The 26,540-nt window shown below is 59.7% G+C and overlaps 3 protein-coding genes and 1 long non-coding RNA gene across 5 annotated transcripts; 2 read left to right on the forward strand and 2 right to left on the reverse strand.

Moving 5' to 3' along the window:
- Nucleotides 1–8: 8 nt before the first annotated feature.
- ZNF513 (zinc finger protein 513) lies at nt 9–4,351 on the reverse strand. Its single transcript, XM_064650858.1, is given in 4 exon segments — nt 9–1,129; nt 1,322–1,915; nt 3,859–4,084; nt 4,086–4,351. Coding segments are annotated over 4 exon segments (1,791 nt in total). The 5' UTR covers nt 4,305–4,351; the 3' UTR covers nt 9–377.
- An 84-nt stretch (nt 4,352–4,435) lies between these two features.
- On the forward strand, nt 4,436–9,287 carry LOC135412272 (E3 ubiquitin-protein ligase RNF19B-like). 2 transcript variants are annotated; one of them, XM_064650867.1, is made up of 9 exons: nt 4,436–4,536; nt 5,611–6,230; nt 6,598–6,788; nt 7,020–7,170; nt 7,467–7,629; nt 8,136–8,250; nt 8,369–8,503; nt 8,599–8,794; nt 8,929–9,287. In XM_064650867.1, the coding sequence occupies exons 2-9, from the start codon at nt 5,764–5,766 to the stop codon at nt 9,086–9,088; spliced, it is 1,578 nt and encodes a 525-aa protein (XP_064506937.1). In that variant the 5' UTR covers nt 4,436–4,536; nt 5,611–5,763; the 3' UTR covers nt 9,089–9,287. The 2 variants fall into 2 exon arrangements, with proteins under 2 accessions (XP_064506937.1, XP_064506936.1); XM_064650866.1 differs by lacking the exon at nt 4,436–4,536 and adding an exon at nt 5,048–5,135.
- A 32-nt stretch (nt 9,288–9,319) lies between these two features.
- LOC135412279 (uncharacterized) lies at nt 9,320–12,938 on the forward strand. Its single transcript, XR_010429548.1, has 2 exons — nt 9,320–10,222; nt 10,360–12,938. It is a non-coding gene; the product is annotated as an uncharacterized LOC135412279 (long non-coding RNA).
- On the reverse strand, nt 10,544–26,449 carry PPM1G (protein phosphatase, Mg2+/Mn2+ dependent 1G). The gene is made up of 10 exons (XM_064650863.1): nt 26,038–26,449; nt 21,858–21,927; nt 16,835–16,920; nt 16,368–16,500; nt 14,579–15,048; nt 14,017–14,154; nt 13,033–13,267; nt 11,882–12,011; nt 11,642–11,744; nt 10,544–11,225 (listed from the first exon to the last, which is right to left on the reverse strand). The coding sequence occupies exons 1-10, from the start codon at nt 26,155–26,157 to the stop codon at nt 11,031–11,033; spliced, it is 1,680 nt and encodes a 559-aa protein (XP_064506933.1). The 5' UTR covers nt 26,158–26,449; the 3' UTR covers nt 10,544–11,030.
- Between the last annotated feature and the right edge of the window lie 91 nt (nt 26,450–26,540).

A 26,540-nucleotide genomic window follows, 5' to 3' on the forward strand; every position in this document is an offset into this window, starting at 1 on the left:
AGAGCAAATAACAAAAGTGACTGTTTAATGCTTTTATACACAATATAAATTACACCGACCAGCATGGCAACAGCCATGGAACCAGTCCTGTCCTCCCCTCCCCCCCTTTCCCCAAACCCCAGCAGAGAAAGGCTCCTGCAGGCAGGAGCAGGCAGGTGGGGTGTCTGGGGGCATGGCAGTGCTGCCGTGGGGGCAGGTGCCTGAGCTGCCGGTCGTGGCTTCACCCTGCTCTTCGCCCTGCTCAGGCAGGACAGGGCTGCTGGAGGCCCTGGCGTAAGGCAGCCCTGAGCCCCTGCAGAGTCTCCTGCCCGTCCTCCCTCCCCCAGGGAGGGCAGGGGCCGAGGCACCCCAGGCCTGCCACTGGGCTAAGTGCTGTCTCAAGGCAGGGCCGTGCCCACGGCCGGGGGGGCCAGGAGGGCTTTGGCATTGCGCGGGTTCACCCAGCTCTCGGCCGTGTGGCCGTGGATCTTCTGGTGGCGCTTGTAGTTGTCCCAGTGGCCAGTGGTGTAGGAGCAGTCCCGGCACTGGAAGGGCTTCTCGCCTGTGTGCCGCAGCATGTGCCGCTTCAGGTTCATGCTCTGGTTGCAGCTGTAGCTGCAGAGGCTGCACTGGAAGGGCTTGTCGCCTGAGTGGATGCGCCCATGACGCTTGAGGTTGGCCAGGTTGCCACAGGCGTAGTCGCAGAGCTGGCACTTGTAGGGCTTCTCGCCCGTGTGCACGCGCTGGTGCCGCTTCAGGTTGTCCAGGTGGGCAGAGGCGTAGGGGCAGAGCGGGCAGGCAAAGGGCTTCTCCCCGCTGTGCGTCTTCATGTGCCGTGCCAAGTGGTTGGGGTAGTGGGTGACAAAGGGGCAGAGGCTGCAGGCGAAGCCCTTGTCCCCAGCGCCCTTGCGGGGGCTGGCACCCGGCTCGGTGCCCAGCACTGCCAGGCTGCAGCGCCCGCAGACCTGCTCAGCCAGGCCCTCGTCCTGCGCGAACCCATCGTCCAGCACCAGCCCGCACATGCGGCACGTGAAGGGGAAGAGCAGCTCGGGCAGCGCGGCCGCCTCCTCGCCCCGCAGCCGCGCACAGCCGGGCAGGAAGGGGCCGCTGCCGCTGCCCACGTGCAGGCTCAGCTCCGGCAGCAGCGGCTCTGTGGGACAGACAGACAGGGCTGTGAGCGGGGTGGCACAGCACCAGTGGGGATCGGCTCTGCGAGGAGCCCTGGTGCCCCAGTGAGCCTGGCAGTACATGGCATCAGGTCAACGGCAGGACCAGCGCCCTGCCCTGGCCCCAGGGCCCTCCCAGCTGCTCTCCCCCCATCCCCACACCTCTCCACCTTTACCTGGGTCCTTGTCCCCCCGGTGCGGTCCGTCGCTCTCGGGCAGGCGGTGGCTGAGCATGTGCCGCTTCAGGTTGCGGCTCTGGCTGCAGCGGTAGTCACAGGCAGCGCACTGGAAGGGCTTGTCCTGGCTGTGGACCCGCTCGTGGCGTTTGAGGTTGCCCAGGCTGCTGCAGGCAAAGCTGCAGCACGTGCAGCGGTACGGCTTCTCCCCGGTGTGCGTGCGCAGGTGCCGCGTCAGGTTCACCAGCTGGGCGGAGGCGTAGGCACACTGCGGGCAGGCAAAGGGCTTCTCCCCGTTGTGTGTCTTCATGTGGCGCTTGAGGTGGCTGGAGTAGTGGGAGGCGAAGGGGCAGAGCTGGCAGGAGTAGACGATGCGCTGGCTGCGGCCGCCCTCGGCGCCGGCGCACTGCAGGCAGCTCTGCCCCAGGCTGGCAGCCAGCTGCAGCCCGCACTGGCGGCAGGGCAGGGCGGCGGGGCCGGGCTCGCCCCCCTCCTCGGGGTCGCTCTCCACACTCAGCTGCTGGTACCCGGAGGAGCAGTCGTCGTCGCTCAGGGCGTACGCCGGGATGGCGATCTTCCCCACCAGCGTGTCTGCTGAGAACACCGTGGGGACAGGGCACTGTCAGCCAGGCTGGCCTGGGAAAAGCCCCTCCACCTGTGCCCCCGGTCCCATAAGGGTCTGGGCAGCTGTACCTACCCTGTGGCACCCAGAGGGAGCCCACCACACTGTGCACTGCAGTGAGAAGCCCCATGGCCACAGCCTGCCCCAATACCCTGCTGAGGGCTTGTCCTGGGCACCTCAGGAAACCCTGACACTTCTGCATGGCTGGCCAAGACCCTGGCACCAGAAAGGGCAAGGGGATAGTGGTGGATCAGACACCCACTGGCACTGCTGGGCCTGGCGGTTGGGAAGGTGGCAGGTGCAGCCCAGCCCAGGTAGGAGAGCTGGGTGCCCATAAAGCTGCTCCGTGCCCCCCTCGCTGTGCCACTGCCCCAGCCCCGTGGTCAGCAGCTGGTCACGCTCCCATGGCTGACACCACGGGGCTCCAACACCAGCCCCCTCCATCCTGCAAGCAGTGCCTTCCCCAGCCCCACACAGCACTGCTGTCCCATGGCAGTGGGGGGAAAGGCTGTGCCAGGCTCTCAGGGGGCACTTCCCAGCTGGGCACAGACTCATCCTCCTGCAGCCCCTGTGCCCCAGATGTACCCCCAGGCTAGTGCTCAGGGCTGGAGAGGCAGGAACATGCAGCCCAAGCCTCACCACTACCAGCCACAAGCCGTGTCCTGCTGACCCTGTCCTGTTCCTGACCTGCGGCCCTGGGGCCTGTCAAACCCAGCAGCTGCCTGTGACCTGGAAAGCGGCCTGGGCTGTCCCCTCGCTGCTGCCCACCCTGCTGGGTCAAGCTCCCAGAGCCCCAGGCAGGCAGAGGGATCAGGCTGACCCATGCTGTGGAAGGGGGTGGCCCCTCCAGCCTCTGGGACCCTTCCACAAGCACTGCCTGGAGCACAACCCCAAAACAGGGCATCCTGCCAGGGAACCCTTGGCCCTACCTCAAGCTCTTTGCCAAGGGCTCCCCTGTCCCTTCAGCTCAGTCCCACACCAAGGGGCCCCCTGCCACCTCTGCCCAGCAGTGCCACAGCATCCCTGGAGCACCTTCCCAAGCAGCCGTGTCAGTGCTGCCCAGGTGGGACAGTCTGTCCATCCTGCGGGCCCCGAGGTCCCGGTCCTGCTCCCGGCTGGGGCTGAGTGGGAGGACAGGGATTCCCAACGGCTTTGGGCCCTGGCAACTCCCACCTCTAGAGCAGCTGAACGGCTGTCCCAGCACAGGGAAGCACAGCCACATCTGCCAGGCAGCTGGGCCTGAGCCCCAGCAGCGGTGCTGGAGCTCAGCACGGCCACCGAGCACAGGGAGCAGGGCTCAGCCCTCGGGGCAGCGACGGGACAGCCGCGGGGCCAGGCAGGCCGTGCCCCCTTCTCTCGCCCTTCTGTCCCCATGTCACTCACTGCCAGGGGCAAGGAGTGAGGCTCCTGCCGGTCCCTGTGAGGCAGCTCCATGGAGCTGAGGAGCACTCGCTCCTCCGGCTGCCTCGGCCGGGGCTGCCCCGAGCCCGGGGCACCGGGCCGGGGGTCTCGGGGCTGGGAGCGCCCCGCGCCCCACACAGCGCTGAGGGGGGCGGCAGGGCGGGACGCTGCGGCCGGGCCCGGCTCCCGGGTGGGCAGCAGAGCCGAGCCCGGAGCTGGGCGGGGGGGCGGATCTGGAAGGAGCCTGGCCCCAGAGCGGCCGCGGGGACACGCCATGCCCGGGACCCTTTCCGGCAGGGAGCGCTCGGGGGTCGGTGCCGGGCGGGCAGAGCCCACCCGGGGGCCGGGCCTCGTCCCGCGGTAGAGGAAGCGAGGCCGGGAGTCCGCAGCGGGCGGGCCCCCGCCAGGGCGAGCGCTGCCGGATGCGCCGAGCGCGGGGCCGGTGTGGCCGGGCCGCATCCCCGCCGGCGGCGCTGCCGGAGCGGGGCCGCGTCTCCGCGGGGGCCGCACGCACCTGGCGGTCCCTTCTCGGAGGCCGGGCCACGGCCCAGCAGCAGGTCCCCGGACAGCACCAGCGCCGCTCCCGCCGTCTCCTCGGTGCCGTCCTCGGCGTCCGCTGCAGCGCCCCGAACGCCGCGGGTCCCCGCCGGGCCGCCGCCGCCCCCCGGGCCCGCCGCGCACTCACCCTTCACCGGCTGCGGGTGGCTCTGCTTCCGCCGGGGCATCGTGGCGGGCCCCGGCGCCGGCCCGGCCCCGCCGCCCGCCCGCCCGCGGCCCGCCAGCCGCCCCCGCCAGCCCGGGGCGGCCGCCGCCGCCCCGCCTCGACCGGACACTTCCGCTTCCGCTTCCCCGGGCGCGCGGGGCGGAGCCGGAAGCGGCCGCGCGACCCGGAAGCCGGGCGTGCGCGTGCGCGGGGCCGCCACCGCCCCCCGTCCCCGTCCGTCCCGGCGGCCGCGGCATGAGCGGCACCGGCACCGGCACCGCACCGCGCCGGGCCGGCCGGGCCGCGGGACAGCCGGGCGGGGCCCGGGGGGGCGGGGATCGGGGCGGGGCGGGACAGCGGCTGCTCCGCCCCTTCCGGGCGGCGGGAGGCGGGGGCGCCTCCGGGCCCGGGTCGGGCGGTGACGGTCTCTGTGCCCCTCCGGGGCGGCTGCGGCTCCCCCCCCTTGCTGGCCGCCGAGCGCAGAGCCCGGTGAGTCCCGTGCCAGTGTCCCCGCGAGGTCAGAGCGGCTCACCCGGCGCTTTGTATTCCGCCCCGTGCGGCGAAGGGCCGCTGGTTGCCCGGTCCCGCCGTGCTCCGACCGGCGCCGGAGGCGCAGCCCGGCCGCGCCCCGGGGCTGTGCCCGGTCCGCGCCCGCAGCACTGGCCCCGGCTGTGTGAGCCGCGGCTCGGCCCCCTCACGGACTGCTGGGGCGCTTTGCAGGTCCCGGGGGCGCTGGATGTGTCGGTCCGTGGCCGTCCCGGGGGAGCCGTGGCCGTGCCGTGCCGCCAGCTATGATTCCCCGCTGACAGGTACAGCCTCGGCCGGCCTCCCGCTCTCCTCCACCACTTAATTCCCGTTTCAGCCCGGTTTCCCCGAGCTCTGCCCTCGCCCGGTCCCCGGGCAGCGCTGTATCCCCTGGGGAGAGGTGGAGCAGCCCCGCACTCGGGCCAGCGGGGCGGGTGTGATCGGACTCCTTGGTCTCCCCCGAGGTCACTGGTCCCTCCCTCTTCCCGTGGCGGCGCTTGCGCCTCTGCCTGAGCTGCCGCGGGCACGCCGAGGAGGCGGTGGGACGCAGCGATGCTGCCCAGGTGGGGAGGGCAGGGGGCAGCTTTGGGGTGTAGAGGAGGAAGGAGCGAGGGGAGGGACGGGCACTGCTGGCGGAGGGGTTGTGGTGTGGCCATGGACTCCGAGCTCTAAGTAAGGGAAAACGGGCTCGGCTCCCTGCTGGAATCACCTGGTTCCTGGTCATTGAACTGGGTCTTGGGTCCCTTGACACTCCAGGGGAAAGTCGGTGCTTCAGCCATGTCTCACGCTGGGGAAGAGCCCCGGGACGGGAAGGGGTGTGTGTCACTGCCCGTGCGGGAGCTGGCTGTCACAGTGGCACTGCTGTCCTCCCCACCCCGTGGATTTGGGAGTCCTGTGCCTCTGGACTTTGGTGCTGAACTGAAGGAGACAGGATGGGGCAGGACAGGCCCGGGGCCTGTCGGCAGGGCACTGTCGGGGTCCCGTGGGTGGTGAGGGCCCGTTCCCAGGGCCTCGCCCTCAGGAGTGGTTCCTCCGCAGGCTGAGCGGCATCGACTGCAGCCGAGGATGGTTCCGCCGCTACCTGTGGGGAGGCCCGAGTAGGAGCCGGGCCATGGGGGCCACGCCGGGGCCGGCACCTCCCCGCTGCCCTCCGTAGCCCGACAGCAGCCGGCGGCCGCTCTGAGGGCCACCATGGAGCGGCCCCCGCGTGTGCCCGGGCCCCGCTGGCTCCTGGGCTGCTTCGGACGGAAGCCACAGGCCGTGAGGGGGGAGACGCTGCCGGAGCCGGAGCCAGAGCCGGAGCCGGAGCCAGAGCCGGAGGGAGCTGAGGAGACGCGCGTGGCGCTGCCCCCGGGCGAGGGCCGGGTGCTGGAGGAGTGTCCCCTGTGCCTGCTGCCCCAGCCCCCCGAGGCCTTTCCCACGCTGGCCTGCTGCGCCCACCGCTCGTGCCGGGCCTGCCTGGAGCAGTACCTGCGCCTGGCCGTCAGCGAGAGCCGCGTGCTGGTGTCGTGCCCGCACTGCCCCGCCGCGCTCCCCGCCGCCGACGTGCGCCGGCTGCTGCCCGAGCCCGCCCTCCGCGACAAGTACGAGGAGTTCCTGCTGCGGCGGCTGCTGGTGGCCGACCCCGGCACTCGGTGGTGCCCCGCGCCCGACTGCAGGTATCGCCGGGCCCGGCGGGGGCGGCAGCGGAGGGGCGGCGTGGGCCCGCGGCATCGGCGTCCCGTGAGCCCTTCCCAGGCTCGGTCGCTCGTCGCTCGGTCCCGCGTGGGGCTGGGCTGCGCAGGGATGTGTCCGGTTCCTGTCCGGCCCCAGAGCCTGTCTGCCAGGGCTGGTGCCCTTGGCTGCGTCGGGCAGCTCGTGAGCCGCAGGGCTGTGGGTGCTGGACCGGGCGGGCTGCGCCGCAGTCCGTGCTGGTGAGGGCCCTGTGAGCCCCTGAGCCGGGGCTACGGCTCCAGCTCAGCACGGGGATGGGACCTGCCGCTGCCCAGCCCGGCTGTGCCAGCTCTGACTGCCCTCTCCCCCCAGCTATGCTGTCCTCGCCCACGGCTGTGCCGAGTGTCCCCGCCTCACCTGTGGGCGCGAGGGCTGTGGCACCGAGTTCTGCTACCACTGCCGGCAGCCCTGGCACCCCGATGGCCCCTGTGTGCCAGCACCACTGGCCCCTGGCCTGGCCACCCCCACAGCACAGCCGGCCCAACCTGAGGACTCAGCCCACGGTGAGGCCCTGGCACAGGATGGGAGCAGCAGGGCTGGGGTGTGGCACAGTGGGGTGCCTCTGTGCCTCCTGCCTGCGGGTCTGCTGGAGCCGGGGCTGCTGGCTGCCTCAGGCTTGTAGCCCTTGTGCCAGTCGGGCTGGGGTGTGGCACTCTGGCACTCGTGGGACTTGGGGAGCCTGGGACAGGGTGTGTCCCATCCTGCTCCCCCATCCTGTCTCATCTCCCCCCCAGCTGAGGCTGAGGACATCAAGCTCTGTCCGCGCTGCAGCGCCTTCATCATGAAGATCAACGACGGGAGCTGCAACCGCATGAACTGCACGGTCTGCGGGTGCCTCTTCTGCTGGCTCTGCCTGCGGGAGATCTCCGACGTGCACTTCCTGAGGTCAGCGTGGGGCCATGGGGGCTGGCCCAGCTGGGGGCCCTGACAGGAGCCTGGGGGCTGGGATGGGGGCAGCCAGGCCTGGCCCCAGGTTTGGGGCTGGCTGGGGGGAGCAGCGTGGTCTGTGCCACTCGGTCTGGCAGGGCTGGGGCCAGCTGTTGGCATTCCCAGGAGGCAGCTGGAGCTCAGGGTTGGGGGAACCTGGCTGTCTGCTCCCCGATGGGCCCATGGGTGTCCCCCAGCACAGGGTTGGGCTGTGCTGGTCTCTGCCTTGGCCCAGCCCTGCTCTGTCCCCACAGCCCCTCTGGCTGTACTTTCTGGGGGAAGAGGCGGTGGTCGCGGACCCGGAGGATCCTGTGGCAGCTGGGCATGGTGCTGGGTGCACCCATGGTCATCTCCCTCGTCGCGGGCGTTGCTGTCCCTGTCATTACCATTGGGATCCCCATCTACATGGGTAGGAAGGTACTGGCAGGAGGTCTAGGAGTCCCTGTGGCCCTGCTCCCTGCTGAGCCTGGCAGCCCATGGCCCCTGGCCAGGACAGACCTGCAGTGCTCCCCGCTGCCCATAGCACATCTCTGACTGCCCTCAGCATGTCCCTGTGCCACCCCTGAGTGCCCACAGCACATCCCTGTGCCACCCCTGACCCCCCTCAGCATGTCCCTGTGCCACCCCTGACTGGCCACAACCCCTCCTTGCCAGGACCCTCCGCTTCCCCCCAGCACTCTCTGCCAGTGTGGGTGTGCTCAGCCTGGGGAGTGGGGTTCGGGGTGGGTGAAATGGAAAAGAGGTCTGGGGTCCTGGGGGGGGTTTGCAAGGACACCTGAGCTGTGGTGGCAGGGCAGTCATGGCTGCCTGTCCCTGAGGAGAGGGAGGAGTGTCCAGGTGGCTGTGGTTGTGACTGGAGCTCTGCTAGGCTGGGAAGAGGCCGTGAGGTCTTTGTAGAGCCCTTCACCTGTCTTCTTCTGCAGGTGCTGGGCCAGAGCCGGCGGAGCAGCCTGTCAGGGTGCCAGCAGTGCCTCTCTGTCACCATCAGCGTCCTTCTCTCTCTCTTTGTGTCCCCCATCATAACAGCCATCACCGTGGGTGAGTGCAGGCTGGGGCCGAGGGCACTGCCCTGCGCTGGGCAGTGGGGCTGGGGAGTGGCCTCAGGGGATGTCTGGGACCAGGGGCACTGGGGCAGTGACTACCTGTCCACCCAAAGGTGTTGGTGTGCCCCTGATGCTCACCTACGTGTACGGGACCGTGGTGCTGTCGCTGTGCCGGAGCCGCTGGGGCTGTGGGGGTGGCCGCACACCTGGAGACATTGGTGTGGTAGAGCTGGAGAACCTGGCCAAGCGTGAGTCCCATGCCTGGCCCTGGCCTGTGCCCTCCCTGCTCTGGCAGGGAGCAGTCCTTGGGAACAGGGTGCTCAGCGCTGTCTTCCTCCTGCAGTGAATGAGCTGTGGTCGGTGCTGCCCAGCCCAAACCCCAGCCCCAGGCCAGGGGAGGACGGAGCCCCAGACCCCACGGCCTCCCTCCCCAGCAGCAGCCGCAGCCAGCGCCCCGGGCTGGCGTGGGACAGCCAGTCGGCCAGCACGGTGGCACTGGCAGGGAGCATGCTGAGCGAGGGCCAGGACACCTCCGACAGGTGAGCAGAGCAGGGAGCCGTGCTGGGGGCTGACACATCCCTTGGGAACAGCCGCCCTCGCGCCCGCCGTGCTGCACAGGGACAGGTGATGTCCCCCTCCGGGCCCCTGCCCTCAGGCTGGTGTCTGTCCACAGGGAAGGCGTCACCATCGAGGTGGAGGTGTCGGTCGAAGCGGTGCCGCGTCCTGCCCGGCAGCAGAGCCTGAGCAGCGCCCTGTCTGGGCAGAGTCTCTCTGGGGACTCCCTGGGAGCCACCAGTGACAGGGGTAGTTCTGTGGGTGTCCCCGTGGAGTGAGAGGGCTGAGGGGAAGAGCCTTAATCCACACACAAGCCCGATGCCCTCCTGTGGCAGAGCCAGTCCCCCTCTGCGGGCACTCCCAGCCCCAAGAGCTGGGTCCTGGGTGGATGTGGACCACATCCTGCACTGCTGCGCCAGCCCCAACTGCCCCCTCCCCAGAGGCACCACTGGGAAATAAAGCTGCTTTCCAAGAGTCCATCTGTCTCCTGTGGCACAGTGGGGTAATGCCACAGGCTGTGGGTGGGGACCCTGGGCCACATGGGGTGCACAGTCTCAGGCAGTGGGGTCCTGCCTCTGGCCACTCTGACTCCACTGCAGCATCCTCGGGGGAAAAAGCTGCTTCTGGACATTTTACTGCTCAAAGTTGGGCAGTCACAGAATGACAGAAGGGTTTGGGTTGGAAGGGACCTTAAAGCTCATCTCTGCCCTCCTGCCATGGGCAGTGACACCTTCCACTATCCCAGGTTTCTCCAAGCCCTGTCCAACCTGGCCTTGGACACTTCCAGGGATGGGGCAGCCACAGCTTCTCTGGGCAAACTGCCAATGGCCTCACCATCCTCACAGGGAACAATTTCTTCCCAACATCCCATCTAATCTTGCCCTCTGTGGTGGATCCTGTGCCACATCAAAGGCCCCTAGAGCTGCAGGTGTTTGCATTAACCTGCTGCAGCTGCTCAGGGAACAGACTCTAGAGTTCTGCTACGACTGCCTGGCAGATTCTGTCATGGGAGCTCACATGGGGGAGCTCACATGGAGGAGCATAGGATCCCAGGAGCTGTGCAGGGAGGGCCCTTAGGATGGTCAGAGCCCCTGAGGACCAGGGGAGCAGTGGGAGACTCCCCAGCAGCAACAAGCTGCTGCCCACAGGGCTTGTGGCTCCCTGTGGGATCCCAGGGCAGGTGGGACTGCTCTGGGCTGCGCAGGAAGGAGGGACTGGGGGGAAGAGCAAGTGTAGGAAACAGACAGCGAGGGACCAGTTGCATGTAAAAGAAGAAATAACAGCTCACCACAGATGCTCTTCTTTTCCAGCAGTTTGCCAAGTCTGTGGCTCTTTCTGCTGCACAGGGAGAGCCCACCTTTCCATCAGTGTTTTACAGCCCAGGGACTTCACTCCTGCAGGAGCAGCCACAGGTATCGACACACCTTGTACAAGCTGTGCATCGGGGAGGTGCCCCTTGCTGCACCTTGTCAAAAGGTGCAGCTCGATGGGTGCTGCCTGCTGAGGGCAGGTGAGCTCAGGAGAGTGACTGGTGCCTCCATTCCTTCAGCAGACACAGACTGTCTCCAGAGACTCGTATCTGCTCTGAGAATCCTCAGCAGAGCCATCCTGGGGGAACTGGGAGCCACAGGCCAAAGCCCTGCAGTGCTCCAAGACCCCAGGGAAAAATGTCCTTCCCACCCTACCTTTCTCATATCCCCTTCCAGGAAAGAACCAAGGACCAGGAGCATAGCTGTGTTTTCCAGTCTTTTAGTTTGAAAAAAGTATTGATTGAAAGTGTACAACCGAACACGGCGTGGCCTCAGCACCGCCACCAGATTGTTTCACAAATAAAAACAGAAAGGGCCTTAAATAATCGGGTGCAGATTAAAAAAACCTCAACAGTGAAAAAGTTCTTCCCTCCGAACAGAAATTCACAGGCACAGAAATGGCAACAACCACATGGAGACAATGGGGGGACATCCTCCTCCTCCTCCTCACCACGGGCTCTGCGCCGTGGCGCTCCCGCGCAGCTCCGTCCTCGCTCCCGCTTTGGAATGGTTACGGATGAACAGTGCGACATGCCCTCGCTAACCAGACCCACCCCCACCCCCCGACCAGGACATGGACAAACAAGGCCTCTACTAAGGCTAAAAAAAGGACAAGACTTGGAGTCTTGAGTTCAGCATGGGTAAGAAACGAGAGTCTGGTGAGCACAGCCCAGTCCCTGGGCGGGCCCCGCTACTCCAGCTTGGCCTTCTTGGTGCTGTCCCCGCCGTTCTCCTCCACCGGTGCCACCACCTCCCCCAGTTTCCGCTTCCCACTCTCAGCAGGTGGGTGTGTGTTACGGGGTTTGAAGCTGATGATGATGCAGGTCATGTTATCGCAGCCGGTGCCATCTCCTGAGGTGTCTGGAGCCAAGCACTGATCCAGCAGCTGGGGAGGGAAAGAGTGAGTCAGCAGAGAGCAGACACACACTGGGACCACTCCGAGGCACTGGGCCCATTCCAACGCCTAACAGTGGCTGCCAGGCCAGGGCTATGTGGGATGAGTTAAATGCTGTTCCCACCAGAGAAGGGACAGAAATGGCCTCAGCAGCCCCAGGTTTCTGAATGTGGGCAGCAACTCCTTGGGCTGGACAGCACCCCTGAGGTCAGACACAGGCCTGGGTGCCCAGGGAACTGGGTCTCATTGCAGAGGTGTTTCTGCTCCTGCCCATCGCAGCCCATGAGCTGCAGACCCCCTGAGTGCTGAATGAGCCCATGTGAGGGAGCAGGAGGGCAGAGCCAGGTCCTGAGCTGGGACACAGAGATGCTGTGCTGCTGCAGGGACAGCAGAACTCCGGATTTTACCTCTTCTACGATGGAGGAGAGCGGCCGCAGGACTCCGTTCTCATCCTTTTGAGTGATCTTGGACTGGATGAAATCCACCACTTCCTGGCTGCTCATCACATTCCTGCAGAGCAGAGAGGTCAGAAGAGCAGGCGAAGGGAGCACACATGGCAGTGTCCCACAGGCCTTCCCCAGGCCCAGCTCCAGAGAAAGACCAGAGAAGCGATACCCCAGAGGCACAACAGCTCCCTCACCACTCACCAGATTCCATCACAGGCAATGACCATGAAGTCGTGGTCATCATTTATTGTCAGCACTTTGATGTCAGGCAAGGCAGAGATCATCTGCTCTTCTGGAGGGAGGTTCTTGTTCCGCTTGTAGAAGTGATCCCCTGTGGTGGGCAGGAGGATGTCTGGGCATGGGCAGTGCTGCCTGCCCTGCACAGGGAGCAGCACTGCCCCACAACAAGGTCCCAGTGGGATCCAGCCAGTGCTCCCACAGCCTGGGATCAAGCTGTGGGCCACGAGGCAGAGAACTACCGGAGGTTCCAAGTGTCAGCTCTGGCTAGTCCAGGGAAGAGGGGCCTTGGCCAGCTCAGCCTCTCCTCACCCCAAATCAAGTGCTGCTTCCCCACCTCCTGGGGCAACACCAGCCCAACAGTACCTGTCACCTCTGGAGAGGCTGTGGCTGCCCCAGCCCTGGAAGTGTTCTGGGCCAGGCTGGATGGCACTTGGAGCAACCTGGTCTAGTGCAAGGTGTCACTGCCCATGGCAGCGGGGGTTGGAACAAGATGATCTTTAAGTTCCATCCCATTCAAACCATTCCAGGGTTCATTCTATGATTCAAAGCTCACTTGAGAAAACTGATCCTCAGCTCCAGCTAGCAGTTTATCAGGAATCAGAGCCTACAAAGGGACTTCCAGGGCCACCACAAAATAGCAGGTGGGAATGTCAGTGTCTCCCTAGATAAACAAACTCCTTGTCTCTATCCTAAAGATGTTTTTATCTCTTTACCCTAGGATAATGATTTCAATGGTTTGGGTCCTTCTGCAGAAGTACAGATGACCAAGTGGGTTCAAACTACCAGGAAGCAACACACCAAGGTCCCTCAACAGACAGAGAGCAGGAGAAGTCCTGTTTCCAAAGGCAGCAGTGTGGTTTTGGGACAGTTTACATGAGCTGGTTTTTGATAACCCAGCTACTGGCACAACAGCCTGGGAGGTGCTAGGTGCTGCTTTCCACTGGTGTCCAACTGCTTCATGGCCATTTTCTCCAATTAGACTGAAATCTCCCATCAAATAAAGAACAGGCTCTACTCATCTGGTTAAAAACTGTTCTCTAACCTCGGTGGCTGGCAGTGCTGGCAGCACAGCTGTCTGAGGCCAGGCCTGCCAGCACCCCCCTCCTGCTCACCGATGGCCCTGGAGAGGTTGAGGCCGCCGTTCACCCTCCCGTCCATGGTGACCTTGCCGCCGGCGTTCTTTATCCTGGCCAGCTCCACCTCATCCTCCGGCTTGTGGTCGTACGACATGTCGACGGCCTTGCCGCCCTCCGACACGACGCAGCGCGAGTCCCCGGCGTTGGCCACGATCAGCTGCTTGCCCCGGATCAGCGCCACCACAGCTGTGGTCCCGCTGTCTGAGCCGGGCTGCAAGACACGGGATTTTGGTGAGATTCCTTTCTCTAGGGCTCCACGTCAGGTCACTAGGGGAGCCAGCCTCAGCTGTGTCCCAGACCCCAGGGTGCTGCATCTCGCCCCATGAGCACACACAGAGTGATGGAGAAAGCCTAAGGGAGTGTGAAACACCAGGGAGGTGTTCACTGAGGGGCAGGATCAGGCAACAACTCCATTTCAGCTTCATGCAGCTCAGTGGGTCAGGACTGCCTGGTGTTCCACATGTCCTGCCATATTCCCTGCTCTAACATGCTGATTCCAGCCCCAGCCCAGCTCAAGCAGATTGTCACTGCAAGCCAGGCCATCTCCCCAAAGGGAGAAATTGCCACCTTGGAAGCCATGTCCCCTTTCCATGACCTCTGGGTTCCTGGCCCACCTGCCTGCACTGCAGGGGCTGAGGAGCCGCAGCCCTGCCCTGGCGAGGAGCAATGCTGTGCCCTGGAGCGGCAGTGCCAGTGGAGCCCGTCTGCTCCTGCCCCTTGCTCTCCCTCCACACCAGCCCCACAGCATTTCCACATAACCCACGCCCAGAAGCAGGATCAGCCTCGTCTACCTCAGCCTTCTGCCCAGATCCAGGCCCATCCCTCAGCCTTTGCACAAACCCAGGCTGTTGGCAGCTCTCTCACCCCCAGGAGAGCACCTGAGCAGGAACAACCCCTTACTGAGTCTCCCAAGTGCCCCTGGCTCCACACTACACTGCAGAACACAAGAACAGGGTGTACCTCCTCTTTCCCCTCCATGCCTGGTAACAACATTTCCTCCTCTTCATCCTCATCCTCCTCTAATTCTTCAGTGTCATCTTCATCATCTTCATTCTCTGCTTCTTCGCTGCTGTAACCATCCTCATCCTCACTGCACTCCTACAAGAAAGGAGTGATACCACAGGACTCACACAGGACACTCAGTGCCCTCTCCCCTGCTGGTCCCTCCATCCTGGGGACTGATGGTCAGTTCCCCCAGAGGTGTGAGGTGACCTGGCACATGTCCCCCACACCTGATGGCTACAACCAGAGCAGCTGGTGTCACTACAGCAGTGGATGAAGGGATGGTGCATGCAGCAGGACCCAGGGCTGTTGGCTATGGCCGCTGCAGGATGAGAGTGTGTGTCCTTCAGGGTTAGCTCAACAATCCCAAACATTCCCATGGGATGGCCTCAAAGGATCAGTCTGAAACACCTGCTCCTAGGACACACCTAGGATGAGCCAGGGGCTCTTCTCAAGTACCACCGTAAGCAATGCATTCTGCCCAGCCAGAAGGCCATTCTGTCCCAGTGCTGTTTCCTACCTCACTGTCTTCCTCCTCTTCCTCAACCTCATCTGACTCATCCTCACTGTCCTCAAAAAATTTGGATTTGGTTGTGCGCTGGGGCTTTCCCGTGGAGGAGCAGGAGGGCCCGGCCTCCCCAGTAGAAGAGGTGACGGCCTCGTCACCTTTGCCTAGTTCAGGCTTCTGCAGAGCAGGGCTGTTGCCTCCAGCGCTGGCTTTGTCTGAGGTGGAGGAAATACCCGTGATTTCTTCATCTGGCTTCCCGTTCTTCCTCTCCTTGTGGTCAGGAAGTTCCCCTGGGTCAGCCTCTCCATTCATATTTGACTCCCCATCATGCTGCTTGCCTGTCCCCTCCGCAGTGTTATCCCCAGCTGCAGCTACAGACTTGGCTTTGAGGTTCTTGGTGCAGTTTTGTCCATAACGTGTGAGAAGCTCCTCAATGGTCATTGTGGCTTCTTCGTGCAGAAGAGCAGCTTCCTCGTTATCCACTGCAAATGGAAAGGAGAGGAGGTGAGGACAGAGAGGCTCAGAGAGCAGGATACCCACCATGCTGGGTCCAGTGATGAGCTGCCCTGGCTAAGGCTGCTGCTGCAGAGTTCCAGCAGTGCTCCCCAGGCTCACTGTGAGCACGCAGTCAGGCCCATGCCATCCCAGGTGCTGCAGGTGAGCAGGATGGAAATGGCAGGGCCACAGCTCTGACCACGGCACAGCCTGACAGTCCCCCCAGTGCCCCAGCCCCAGTGCTCCCTGGCTGACTGACAGCAGCACAGAGCCTTCACATCAGCTGCATGGCTGGGAGTAGAGCCTTGCTTTCCTGAGCACAGGCTCCTGGGGAGCTGTGGGCAAGCAGACTCGCCGCTTCCATGAGCAGGTTTGGTCAGTAATGCTGCAGGACAAGAAGAGAGTAGTTGCTCCATGGGCCTGAAACACTGCGGGGATCTCCACCAGCAGTCACCTGGACAGGTGCAACAGGTGGGAGCACAGCTTTGGGCAGTGACCACAGCATCTCCCAAGTGGGACTAGGCAGAAAATGGGATGACCTTCCCTAAACCATAAGCCAATGACCACCACTTCCCTACTGACATCCCCTTAGTTATAGTTTGCTTTGCTATTTAATCCCAAAAGGAAAACGCACACCCACATCCCAAATGCTCCTGAAAACACAGGACAAAAAGAAAGAAAACCCAACCAACCACCTACTTCATCCCTGTCAGCTGGAGAATGACGTTCAACAAACTAACTCAGTGTTTCCAGACCGACAGTGTTCACAGTGACAGTACTGCCTTACATCTGCCTCAAGACTGGTCACAAGGTACTCAGCAAGAACAGCACAGAATTCCACCCCAGGAACCACCTCCTGTCTGGCTCTGGGGGCTGGCAACCACTTGCTGGTGGAACACTTGCTTTTTTGTGAAGAGACCAGAATCTACTTCAGTCCTACCTGCTGCCACCAGCCTGGGAGAGCAGAGTGCTGCACACCACATTATTTCCCTTCCACAACTCAGCCCACTTCCCATCTCAGAGTTCCTGACACATCCTGCAACCCTGCACCCTGTGGAGGAAGGCCTATGGAAAATGGTGACAAGCTGGTTTGTTATCCATAGCATTAAGCTCCCAAACGGATCTGGACTCCCCCAGCACCAGCCCAAAGCCACAGAGTGCTGAGGTGTGGCAGCTCAGCTCAGCCAAAACTTAACTGAGAAACTGGGACAGAAAACATTGTGCCAAAGGAGACCTGGCCCTGCTGCTCTTGGTCCTTGTCCTGCAGCTGCAGCCTTGTATGCTCGGTGGCAGCTGACTTACTTACCATCATCTTCATCAGCAACTTTCTCTTTCTCATCTTCATCATCTTGGGGCCGCCCGGCCATTTGGGAGAGCTCCTTAATCACCTCCTCGGTGGTGAGCTTGGCATCAATGGCCAAGAATGCATCTTCCAGGGCCTGCATGTGAACAGACGTGAGTGGGCAGCCTCCACTTCCCTACAGAGGCATTGCCATGCTGTGCAATCCTGTCTCTTCCAGCATGCACACCATACAGAATCACAGCATGGCTGCAGCTGGCAGGGACCTCTGGGACTCTCCTGCTCCAGCCCCCTGCTCCAGCAGGGACGCCCAGAGCTGATTGCCCAGGACCATATTCAGACACATTCTGAACAGCTCCAAGGATGGAGCCTCCATTGCCTCCCTGGACGACCTGCACAGAGGCACTGGGTACTGACACCAGGGCTTTCCCCCGCGTTGGTGCTCTCATTCCAGGGCAGAATTGGCTCCTTACCTTTTGTAATTTGCCTTCCTTGTAGGCCTTCTGATCTTTGATGATCTCAGGGAGGTACTTGGCGCAGTACAGGGCAACTTCTTCTCCTGAAAAAGAGCAGAAACCATTTAAAGAGGCTGATCCTCCCACATACAGCATGCTCTTGAGCAACTGAACTCTGGAAGCAAATCCCAGGACACAAACCAGAGCTGCCCCAGACACAGAATGGTGACACAGCAGTTGACTCTGGGGGTCCCACTCACACCTTCCCAGGGGCAGCACCCCAGAGCAGCAGGATTTGCTGATGGCCCTGGCAAACCCCAGTGAGCTCCAAACCACCAGGTGTGGTCAATGCTGTGAGCTTCCCAAGAGCGAGCTTAGGCCCAGTGTGATATTCAGACTGACTCTTTAGGCCCAGGCTACCTGGACACCTCTATTTTCACATGTCAGTGCAAGCAGAAGAAAAGGGAAGCTTTTGATTAACGTAGGCTCTCTCAGATCATTCTCAACATGCAACGAGCATATAAAAAGTGCTCTGTGCTCTAGTGTGTGTTCCACACCAACAGCAATGGGATCCCACAGCTTGAGATGAGCCTTTCAGAAGGTGGGGCAGCCACCCTGGTACAGGAAGGGGTGTGTGTGTGTTCACGGCACAACAAACAGCAGCTGGCAGGAGCACCATGCCAAGAGCACAAGGGATAAACTGGGACTGAGGAACAACAACTCAAGCCAAGTGCCCACCCTAGAGCAGCTGAGAGATTTTTAAAAGCCAGAATTCCCTCTACAGCTCAGTAATTAATGCTGTCACATACAGAACAGGGCATGGAGGCATTTGTTGTGATCATGGAGGTGCTATTAAGAGAGGGGAAAGAGTAAACAGTGAGGGATCATGAATTTCTCTATTTCATCTTGAACGGGGACCAGAAAGAGTAGTGTAAGAGATCAGATTGAGGTTTTTATATGAGGCAAAGAACAATGTAGGACACAGGAACCTGGCTCACATTCACGAGAAACAAAAGTTAAGAGCTAGAAACTGAGAAACAAATGAAATGACAGCACAGGAGGGAGGGGAGCGGGGCAGGCTGCAGGTCCTGCCACAGGGTCCAGGGGCACCCTTGAGGCTGTGCTGGACCAGCCATTCCCTGTCACAAGGCAAAGCAGCAGCAGTGTGGGTAGCTGGACACAGCACTCCAGAGCCTCCCTGCACCTGGGGCTTCCCTGGGGACGTGGGTACAGCCAGAGCCACGTGTGCTCCTTTCCGTCGGGCCAAAGGACAGTTTTCACACAGATGGTTTTTCACAGGATGGACCAGCCCTGCATATCCCAACTCCCTGCCCTTCTCCCAGCCCAACAGAGGCTGTGCAGGCAGCTGGGCATGGTGAGAAGTTATGCAGGCAGGAGCAAGGCTCTGTGAAGGAATGGGGAGCAGGGGAGTTGAGGGCAAAGCAGCAGCAGCCATCAGCTCAGCAAAGGGAGAGGCAGAGGGAACACAGTGGGGACTGGAGACACGGGGAGATTTGGGAGAAAGAAAGAAACAGCAGACAGGGGACTTTTCCAGTGTGCCTGCGGAAAAGGGATCAAATGGCCATTGACAGAGAACAGAAACAGCAAACGGCTGCTGCCACACAGCGCTGCAAACATCCCATGGTACAGACCAGGGAACAGAGAGACTGGGTTTGACCTGGGAACTCTGCAAAGGATCTGTGACAAGGGCCTGGAGCGACAGGACAAGGGTGAATGGCTTCACACCGACAGAGGGGAGGGCTAAATGGGATATTAGGAAGAAAGCCTTGCCTGTGAAGGTGGTGAGGCCCTGGCCATTCTGTTTCCTCCACAAAAACCTTTTGGAGGAAGGTAAATAATTGTTAATTGTCTCCATGAGACGAGACCTGAAGGACAGCGATGGCCTCAGTGCAGAGCCCAAATGCCAGATTAGGCCCAAGGTCAGTGTTTGAATAACAGATCTCCCAGGCAAACACCACTAATCACTGCAGAGCCCAGCAACAGGCAGGAGCCAACAGCAGACTTTAGCAGGTACAGCACAAAAAAGATCCCAGCGTGGGTCAGGTAAACTGATAGCAGGAACAGCTGAACCACTGTGGTGACCTGCACCTGCTAACAGCTATAAATCCCCTCTAACATGCTCTGCTCAATCCCTTATTAGCTCCAACCCTTCCAGACCCACAGTGGGTGCCAAGAAAGGACTCTCATGGTTTAACCCCAGATGGCAACTAAGCACTGCCCGGCCACTTGCCCACCCACCTCTCCTTGTGGTATGGCAGAGAGGATTGGAAGGGCAAAAGGGAGGAAACCCTTGAGTTCAGAGGACATTAAAACAGTAATAATAGCAATAATTATTTAAAAAAATAGCAAAATGGAAAATAGCAAAGAGAGAGAAATAAAGCCCAAGACAGACAAGCAATGCAAAGATAAGTGTCAACAAAGACAGTTATTAAAAGGAAGAGCTAAAAGGCTAAAGCACAAGGAGACAGTGACAGGGAATGATCAGAAACCCCACTGAAGGGGCAGAGTGCCCAAATATCATTCTCCAGGATCTGGAGGGAAGAGAGGCCAGGGCACATAAAAAGGAAGCAGAGGAAGGCAAAAAACCAACCCAGCAGCATCTTTCAAACACTAGAAGGCTTGCCCACAGTGGGGAAACGTAAGAGAAAAACTGATGAGTGAAATGGAAAAAGTTAATAGGAAAAAAACCCTCAAACCCACCCTTTTTTCAAAGAACACAATAATAAAAACTTTTCCCAACCCATTCGAAGCAGGAAGCTTACTGGAGAGTTTCATGCTGAGAGATAAGCAAGGTATATAAGAGAAGCTAAATTCAGTTTTTGCACTGGCAGCTAATAAAGCTTAGCAAGGTTCCCACCCAAAAAACTAACTCCTACATGGGAGAGACCTGAGAAATTGTTTCAAACTAAATAACTAATGCATCAATAAACTCATACAATAGTAGAGATGGGCAAAAGCTGTTCTTCAGAGTCAGGTTCAACTACATCCATATCTTTCCTGATAAGGTTTGTCCAGGAAGAGCTGTAGAGATTCAACCACTAGAAACCTAAACTATGAGTTAGAAAGCCATGCCTGTGCTTTGCCATTCCATGCCTTTTCCCAATGTCTATCTTGAATCTTTCCTGCTGTATTTAAAATCCCCAAACACACCACTTCACGTCCTACACTAACAGGAATGTCACGAGTGTCCACAGTCTCTCTAAAACCCCACACGTGGAATAGACCTTCTTGGCAGCTGAAAAAACAACATACTGAGCTCAGAGGAGAACAGATGGTTTGATACTATTCATTCTTGACCTGTTTATGGTAGATGCTCCTTATCTTTATTTTTGACTGACATATCCAGACGGTTTCTGAATTGCTGCACTGAGGTGAGTAGCTGCTGAACCCCCACATCCCGTTTCATTGTCACTCTCTGCCTCTCAGCACCAGCCCATCATCCCCATGCTCTCAAACATACTCTCCAGGACATCAGTGACTGCTCCACTCGAATCTCTGCACACTCTAAGATGAAGTTCAGGAGGAAAATACTTTAAGAGCATTAAATACATTCTACAGCTGAGACAGCATCTCTGGAAGAGCTACTCGCCAGCAGCCTACTCAGGCTGAGCTTTTTAGTACGGACTACTGCAAAAAAAGGTCTGTAATTTGCAAATTGGCAATTTAGGATATCTCAGGTCTGAAGGCAAGTGGAAATAATGAACAACACTGTGTAACCTTCCACTGAAATCTGCTTCCTATCAGAGAAACGAGAAGCAGACAGACCACCCCAAAAATACGTTGAGGTGCCTCAGAGTAGGGAACTGGGCTCACAGCACTCCAGAGCAGCAGAGCTGGGGAACACAGCAAACAGGACAAACTGTAACACACACAGCTTTTAAATACTCAGGGACACATACACAGCAGGGATAGTCACTAACTGGCCAGTGTGTTTCAGAGCAAATGAGCAGGAGGAAACAGGCAGTTTAGTTCATCTACTCCATACAGATTTTCAAAAGGCTTTCAAATAAATCATCAAATGTTTCCCATACTGCTGCCATGGGAAAAGCAGCGAGGTTGGACAGGAGCAGTTTCCAGAATGGAGGAGGGCCACTGGGAGAGCTCCTTGAAGAAATATGTTGACCAACATCTACATAAATTGTAGAAAGAGGTTATTAAAACGTAATGGATCACTAAGGATGATCAAAACTAAAATAATTTGCAAGATTTAACAACAGGATCTTGTGCTTTTATGTGATATTGGCAGAAGGAATTCTGTAACATTAGCAAAAATATTTAATAGCAATATTCAGCTGTATGAGCAGAGACAAGCCCAGGGTTTCTCCAACTGAAAGAAAGGATCTGAAGTCCAAAATAGTAAAAGTGAAAAGTGCTTACGGAGTGATTACTCACTCATTCCTCATACGTGTCAGAGATATTGCAGTGAAATTATCAGGCAGCAGATTTAATCATATCTTTTTCAAATAATTCTATACAAAATGCACAATGCAAACAATCACCAAACATAGAAACCTGTTTAAAATGCAATTAAACAAATTCATGAAGAGACAGTTCATCGAGAAGGCTCCAACATGTGTGCAGGATGGAAAGGCTGCAACTTCCAGCTCAGGGAACCCTTACCTGGGGAGTGGGAGCTGGGCAGGTACAGCAGGGAATGGATCTTCCTGTTCTGATTTCCACTTTTTCCTGTGGCAACCACCAGAACACACTGCCTACATTCAGACCTCTGATCCCATCTCAGGTGGTTTTTCTTACCACCTTTCTTTCTGTGACTCTCCAGCTTATCCACCATGAAAACAGCCAAAGTCAGAGGATGGAATGCAAATCTGATTTCAATTTCAGATCAGACCCTGACCTTCCTTCTAGGACCCCTAAGAAACATTCAGAACCTCCCCTGACGATCTCTATCAAAGAAAACGCTTCCCAGGAAGGAGCAGGATTCCTAGAGATGGATGGCTGCCCCAGCAGGCAGGGACAGCCCAGAGGGGTCACACTGAAGGGCAGGAGAGAGCACAGTTACCTCCGTGTCCATCGTAGACGGAGAACATGGCTGTTTCACTGTCCAGCTCAGGAATGCAGTTGTGGGCATCCTGAAAGAGAGAGCAAAGGTCTGCAATGACAAGGATTGCATTAGACCCACAGAAAACCATAGAACCACAGATTTGTTTGGGTTGGAAAAGCCCTCTGAGACCATTGAGTCCAACATTCCCCCAGCACTGTCAAGGCCACGGTGCTGTCACATGTCCCCAGGTGCCACATCCACATGGCTTTTAAATCCCTCCAGGAATGGAGACTCCACCACTGCCCTGGGCAGCCAGTGCCAGAGGCAGACAAACCTTTCCACAAAGAAATTGTTCCCATTATCTAACCTGACCCTCCCCTGGCACAGCTTGAGGCCACTCCCTCTCATTCTGTCCCTTGTTCCCTGGGAGCAGAGCCCGATCCCCCTTGGCTCCCCCCTCCTACCAGGGAGTTGCAGAGAGCAAGAAGGTCCCCCCTGAGCCTCCTTTTCTCCAGGCTGAGCCCCCCAGGAGCTCCTCATCAGGCTTGTGCTCCAGACCCTTCCCCAGCCCCGTTACCATCTCTGGACATGCTCCAGCACAAAAGGTCAACCACACATGAGCCACACACATTGCTTAGCTCTTCTCCCCACAAGGTCTCTCTGGAACAGCTGGCTTTGAGGGAGGCAGCACCCCGATTTTACAGTCAGAAGAGGTGCTTGACCTCTTCACCTACAGGTAAGCAATCCCACCTTGGCTATTTCAATGCAGAGCCCAGAACAGACAGACAGGCTGAACCTTTCCTACTAAGCCTTCCCCTTGCCCAGCTCATCTCATGACATTCCTTCAAGTCCAACCCTCACCCACCACCTCCCCACACCCTCGTGTTCAGGAACCATCCTGTGATATGTTCAGCAATGTGATCTTTGCCATGGTTCATCACCTTAAATGTGCTACAGCTGCCCCAAAACACTGCTCACTCCAACATCTGGCTTAAATCTCTGAATGTGTCCATACTGCCCTCCATATCCCAAAAGCCACACACACGCTGAGCTACACTCAATCACAGCCCAGCAACCACTGAACTCTTCTCGTTTTTCACACAGGACTCCTTGGATAAGGGCTCCTCGCCCTCTAGAGTCCCACAGTCTTGTAAAAAGAGAACTCTATTCCCTGCTGGGTGCACGCAGCATTCCGTGCAATGGATTGCTGGCACCGGGATGAAAAGTGTCTGAACAGGCAAGTGACAATCTGAGTTCAAAATGAAAAAATTACTCTGAATGGGAATGCAGGAAATTTCCCCAGAGCTCACTGGAGAGAGCACAAAAGAAAACAAGGATAAACCGAGAACCAGCATTTTCATACTCACTTTTCTGAGCATCCATAGAAGCCAGTGAGACAGCAAACCCACAGCACAGTAACTGGGATGAGTCCCAGGTGACCAAACAGTGGTGTAATTAAAGAAATGCAAATGCTGCTGGGTAGGAAACCCAGCACTGGCACCAAAAACGGTCTGTGCTGCCCTTGCTGAGCCCCCACTGCAGCCTGTCCTGCCCTGTCCCCTCACTGACCCCCCTGCAGCCTGCCCTGCCCTGTCCCCTCACTGAGCCCTCCCTGCAGTCTGCCCTGCCCTGTCCCCTCACTGACCCCCCCCTTACAGCCTGCCCTGCCCTGTCCCCTCACTGCCCCCCCCTGCAGCCTGCCCTGTCCCCTCACTGAGCCCTCCCTGCAGCCTGCCCTGCCCTGTCCCCTCACTGACCCCCCTGCAGCCTGCCCTGCCCTGTCCCCTCACTGACCCCCCTGCAGCCTGCCCTGCCCTGTCCCCTCACTGACCCCCCTGCAGCCTGCCCTGCCCTGTCCCCTCACTGACCCCCCTGCAGCCTGCCCTGTCCCCTCACTGACCCCCCTGCAGCCTGCCCTGCCCTGTCCCCTCACTGACCCCCCTGCAGCCTGCCCTGCCCTGTCCCCTCACTGACCCCCCTGCAGCCTGCCCTGTCCCCTCACTGCCCCCCCTGCAGCAGCCCCGGCCCTGAGCGAACCCCGTGTGTAGCACAGGAGCTCGGCCCTGCCCATCTGCCCCGCTCCAAGCACAGCTGCTGGTGGCTCTGCACGTGGGGCACAGCCAGGCCCTGGCACTGCCAACGCCCCTGAGCACTGAGCCCAATGTGTGCTGGTAGTTACCAGCCTCCAGCCCAGCCTCCAGCCCCAGCCAGCTCACTGCAGCAACTGAGTGACCGTGACCTCGTGCACTTCAGGGCGAGCAAGAGCTCACAGAAGTTCCCAAAGCCAGCTCTCTGCTGTCCAGCCAGGTGGGATTCTGGGTCTCCCCAGCCACCTGGGTGGTTACTGCAGTACTGATGCAAAACAGTGTGTTTGAAACATCAAACATCCAATCCGGTTGAAATGAGCAAATGAGTTAAAACTAAGTTATCCTTTGAGTCTCTCATCTGCCCCAAACACTTCCTTAATCCTAAAGCAACCTCTCCGGATTAAGTTACAGTATTTCTTCAGGGCCCTGTATACCCACCTCACTTGGCAGTTCCTAAAACCTAAGAGGCAAAAAAAGCTCCTTTACACAGTTTATGCCACCCAAAATGCTTGTGCCCTACCACCTGCACACTCCGGCTGCCTTCACTGACACACAGAACCAGAGTCTTATGCACAAACATTTGCTCATAACTTTCTGCAAGCCTTGTAGAAAAGCAAAAGTGTAAATAAATGTGAAGAAAAGGAAAAAACACAAACCAAGACATGACAGAGAGTGGAGCACAGAGCACTGCAATGCAAGAGACCGAAACAGGACTGCTCAGCGGTGTGTGTTCAGCTCCTGCCATCTGCTCTTTTTTGGGACAGCTCAGCTAAACCACTCTAAGGGCCTCAGCACTGCCTCTGCCAGCAGAGATAAGTCAGGGATGTTGGGTAGTGCAAAACCCACAGCTGCAGCCCAGGCCCTCGTCCAGCCTCTGCACAGGTACTCGTGACAGCCCTGGAGTGAGTGAGGTCAGAACCTCGTCCCAGGCTGGCTCCTGACCACGCTGCAGCTCCAGGCACGGGGATGCCGGAGCCCTGCCCATGTTCAGCTGCTTGCACACGCACTAATCACCTTTGAGATTACATCCCAGTGCTCCAGGAATGTCCCAGTTGCCCCCTGCAGGGTCACTGGGAGGGACCAGCTCAGACACTGTCAGCCTGCTCAGCACACACCTACTCTAAGTGTCTCTCAAGAGCACAAGCACCAATTCTGCACCTTCTACCCTGAGAACCAGAGCTCAGGGTTTCACATGCAGAAGGGAGGAAACACCTGGTCAGTGGTCTGTCACCTGTACTGCTGCCCCACTCCAGCAGTGGTGAAGTGTCTGACAACAGGCTCACAAACCCCTGACAGCCTGAATGGGACACCCTCCCAGCAGCCACAGAGCCACGAACCAGACACTGAGAGGTGAGACTTGGGGGGCTCCAGAGGCCAGGGTTAATTCTTCCTGAATTCAGCTGTGTGCTGGCTGCCCAGAAGGGAAAACGAGCCAGCACATTACTGGTACTCCCAGAGGGTGTGAGGCCCACAGCCCTGCAGGGCCAGCAGCCCCACTCTGCCCTCACACCAACCAGCAGCTTCACAGGGCAGCTCCTGCACGGGGGAGTGCGGGCACACGCCTGGATCCTCAACCAGGTGTGGGCCTGGGGTAACTCATCTGCCCACACTGAGCCCAGCAAAGCCAGGACTGGCTGCAGGAGACTGAGAGCAACCAGCAGAACTCCTCCTACAAATCTTCCTAGAAATAGATAAAAACAGAGAAGGAGCACAGCAAGACACTCACATTTCATTTCAGGAGAGAAACTCAGACATTTTCCCTCAGGATTTCCCCCTTGCTTTCGCTCCGCGCTTTGCCCCAAGCACTAAACGCTCCTTCCCTCGGCTTTTTACCTCGGCTTTTTACCCTGAATTCGTCATTGCTCGCGGGAATTTCTCCAGCCGCACGTGCCCCCGCGAACCGGGGGGTCTCTCCCGGTGGGAGCCAGGACACGCGGCTGCCGTAGGACATTCGGGGAAGGCTGGGGCGGCACCAGTAGAGGCAGAATCCCTCCCTCGCCCTCGGCAGTTCCCGGACCCCCTCGCCGTCGGGGCCTGTCGGCGCAGGACCCCGACGAGGGCTGGGGGCGAATGCCGCCGCCCCGCCAGCCCCGGCGCCCTCAGCCCCTCACCTCCATGGAGACGCGCCATCCCTGCATGGCGCTAAACCCGAAGTGCAGCGGGCGCGGCCCGAGCCCGGCGCCGTCCCCGGAGCTCTTCACCGTGTTGGGCTGCGACAAGTAGGCGCCCATTGCGGCCGCGACGGCCTCGGTCGGCGGCGACCGGCCCGGACCGGACCGGGGGGCGCGGGCGGAGCGCGGGGGCGGCAGGACCTCGCACCGGCGGGCGGCGACCGGAAGTCGCGCGGCCGGAAGCGCGGCCGCCGGAAGCGCGGACCATAGAGAGGCAGCCAGAGCGGCACCGCGGCCCGCTCCGCCTCGGGACGGCCTACACGGGTTGCCGCTGGCTTCGAGCCGCCTTGTAGCTCCTTCGGGGGAACAGGGGACTCGGTACCGGCTGAAGCCGCGCGGCCTCCCGGGGGCCGGTGCCAGACCTACCCCTTCCCCAGTGAGGGGCTCGTGCCCACCTGGCGCATTATATGCGCTCTGCCGAGAACACCAACCAATCAGCGGCG

The sequence above is a fragment of the Pseudopipra pipra genome, chromosome 3, assembly GCF_036250125.1.
Source record: "Pseudopipra pipra isolate bDixPip1 chromosome 3, bDixPip1.hap1, whole genome shotgun sequence".
Taxonomy (NCBI): domain Eukaryota; kingdom Metazoa; phylum Chordata; class Aves; order Passeriformes; family Pipridae; genus Pseudopipra; species Pseudopipra pipra.

What these genes read in the sequence shown, in the direction of transcription:
- LOC135412272 (XM_064650867.1), top strand. Translation starts at nt 5,764, where the DNA reads ATGGAGCGGCCCCCGCGTGTGCCCGGGCCCCGCTGGCTCCTGGGCTGC. An exon ending in TCCGACGTGCACTTCCTGAG is followed by an intron (nt 7,171 to 7,466) that starts GTCAGCGTGGGG and finishes CTGTCCCCACAG; the next exon opens with CCCCTCTGGCTGTACTTTCT. An exon ending in GCTGGAGAACCTGGCCAAGC is followed by an intron (nt 8,504 to 8,598) that starts GTGAGTCCCATG and finishes TTCCTCCTGCAG; the next exon opens with TGAATGAGCTGTGGTCGGTG.
- PPM1G (XM_064650863.1), bottom strand. Translation starts at nt 26,157, where the DNA reads ATGGGCGCCTACTTGTCGCAGCCCAACACGGTGAAGAGCTCCGGGGAC. An exon ending in GATGGCGCGTCTCCATGGAG is followed by an intron (nt 21,928 to 26,037) that starts GTGAGGGGCTGA and finishes TCTCTCTTTCAG; the next exon opens with GATGCCCACAACTGCATTCC. An exon ending in CGTCTACGATGGACACGGAG is followed by an intron (nt 16,921 to 21,857) that starts GTAACTGTGCTC and finishes GCTCTTTTTCAG; the next exon opens with GAGAAGAAGTTGCCCTGTAC.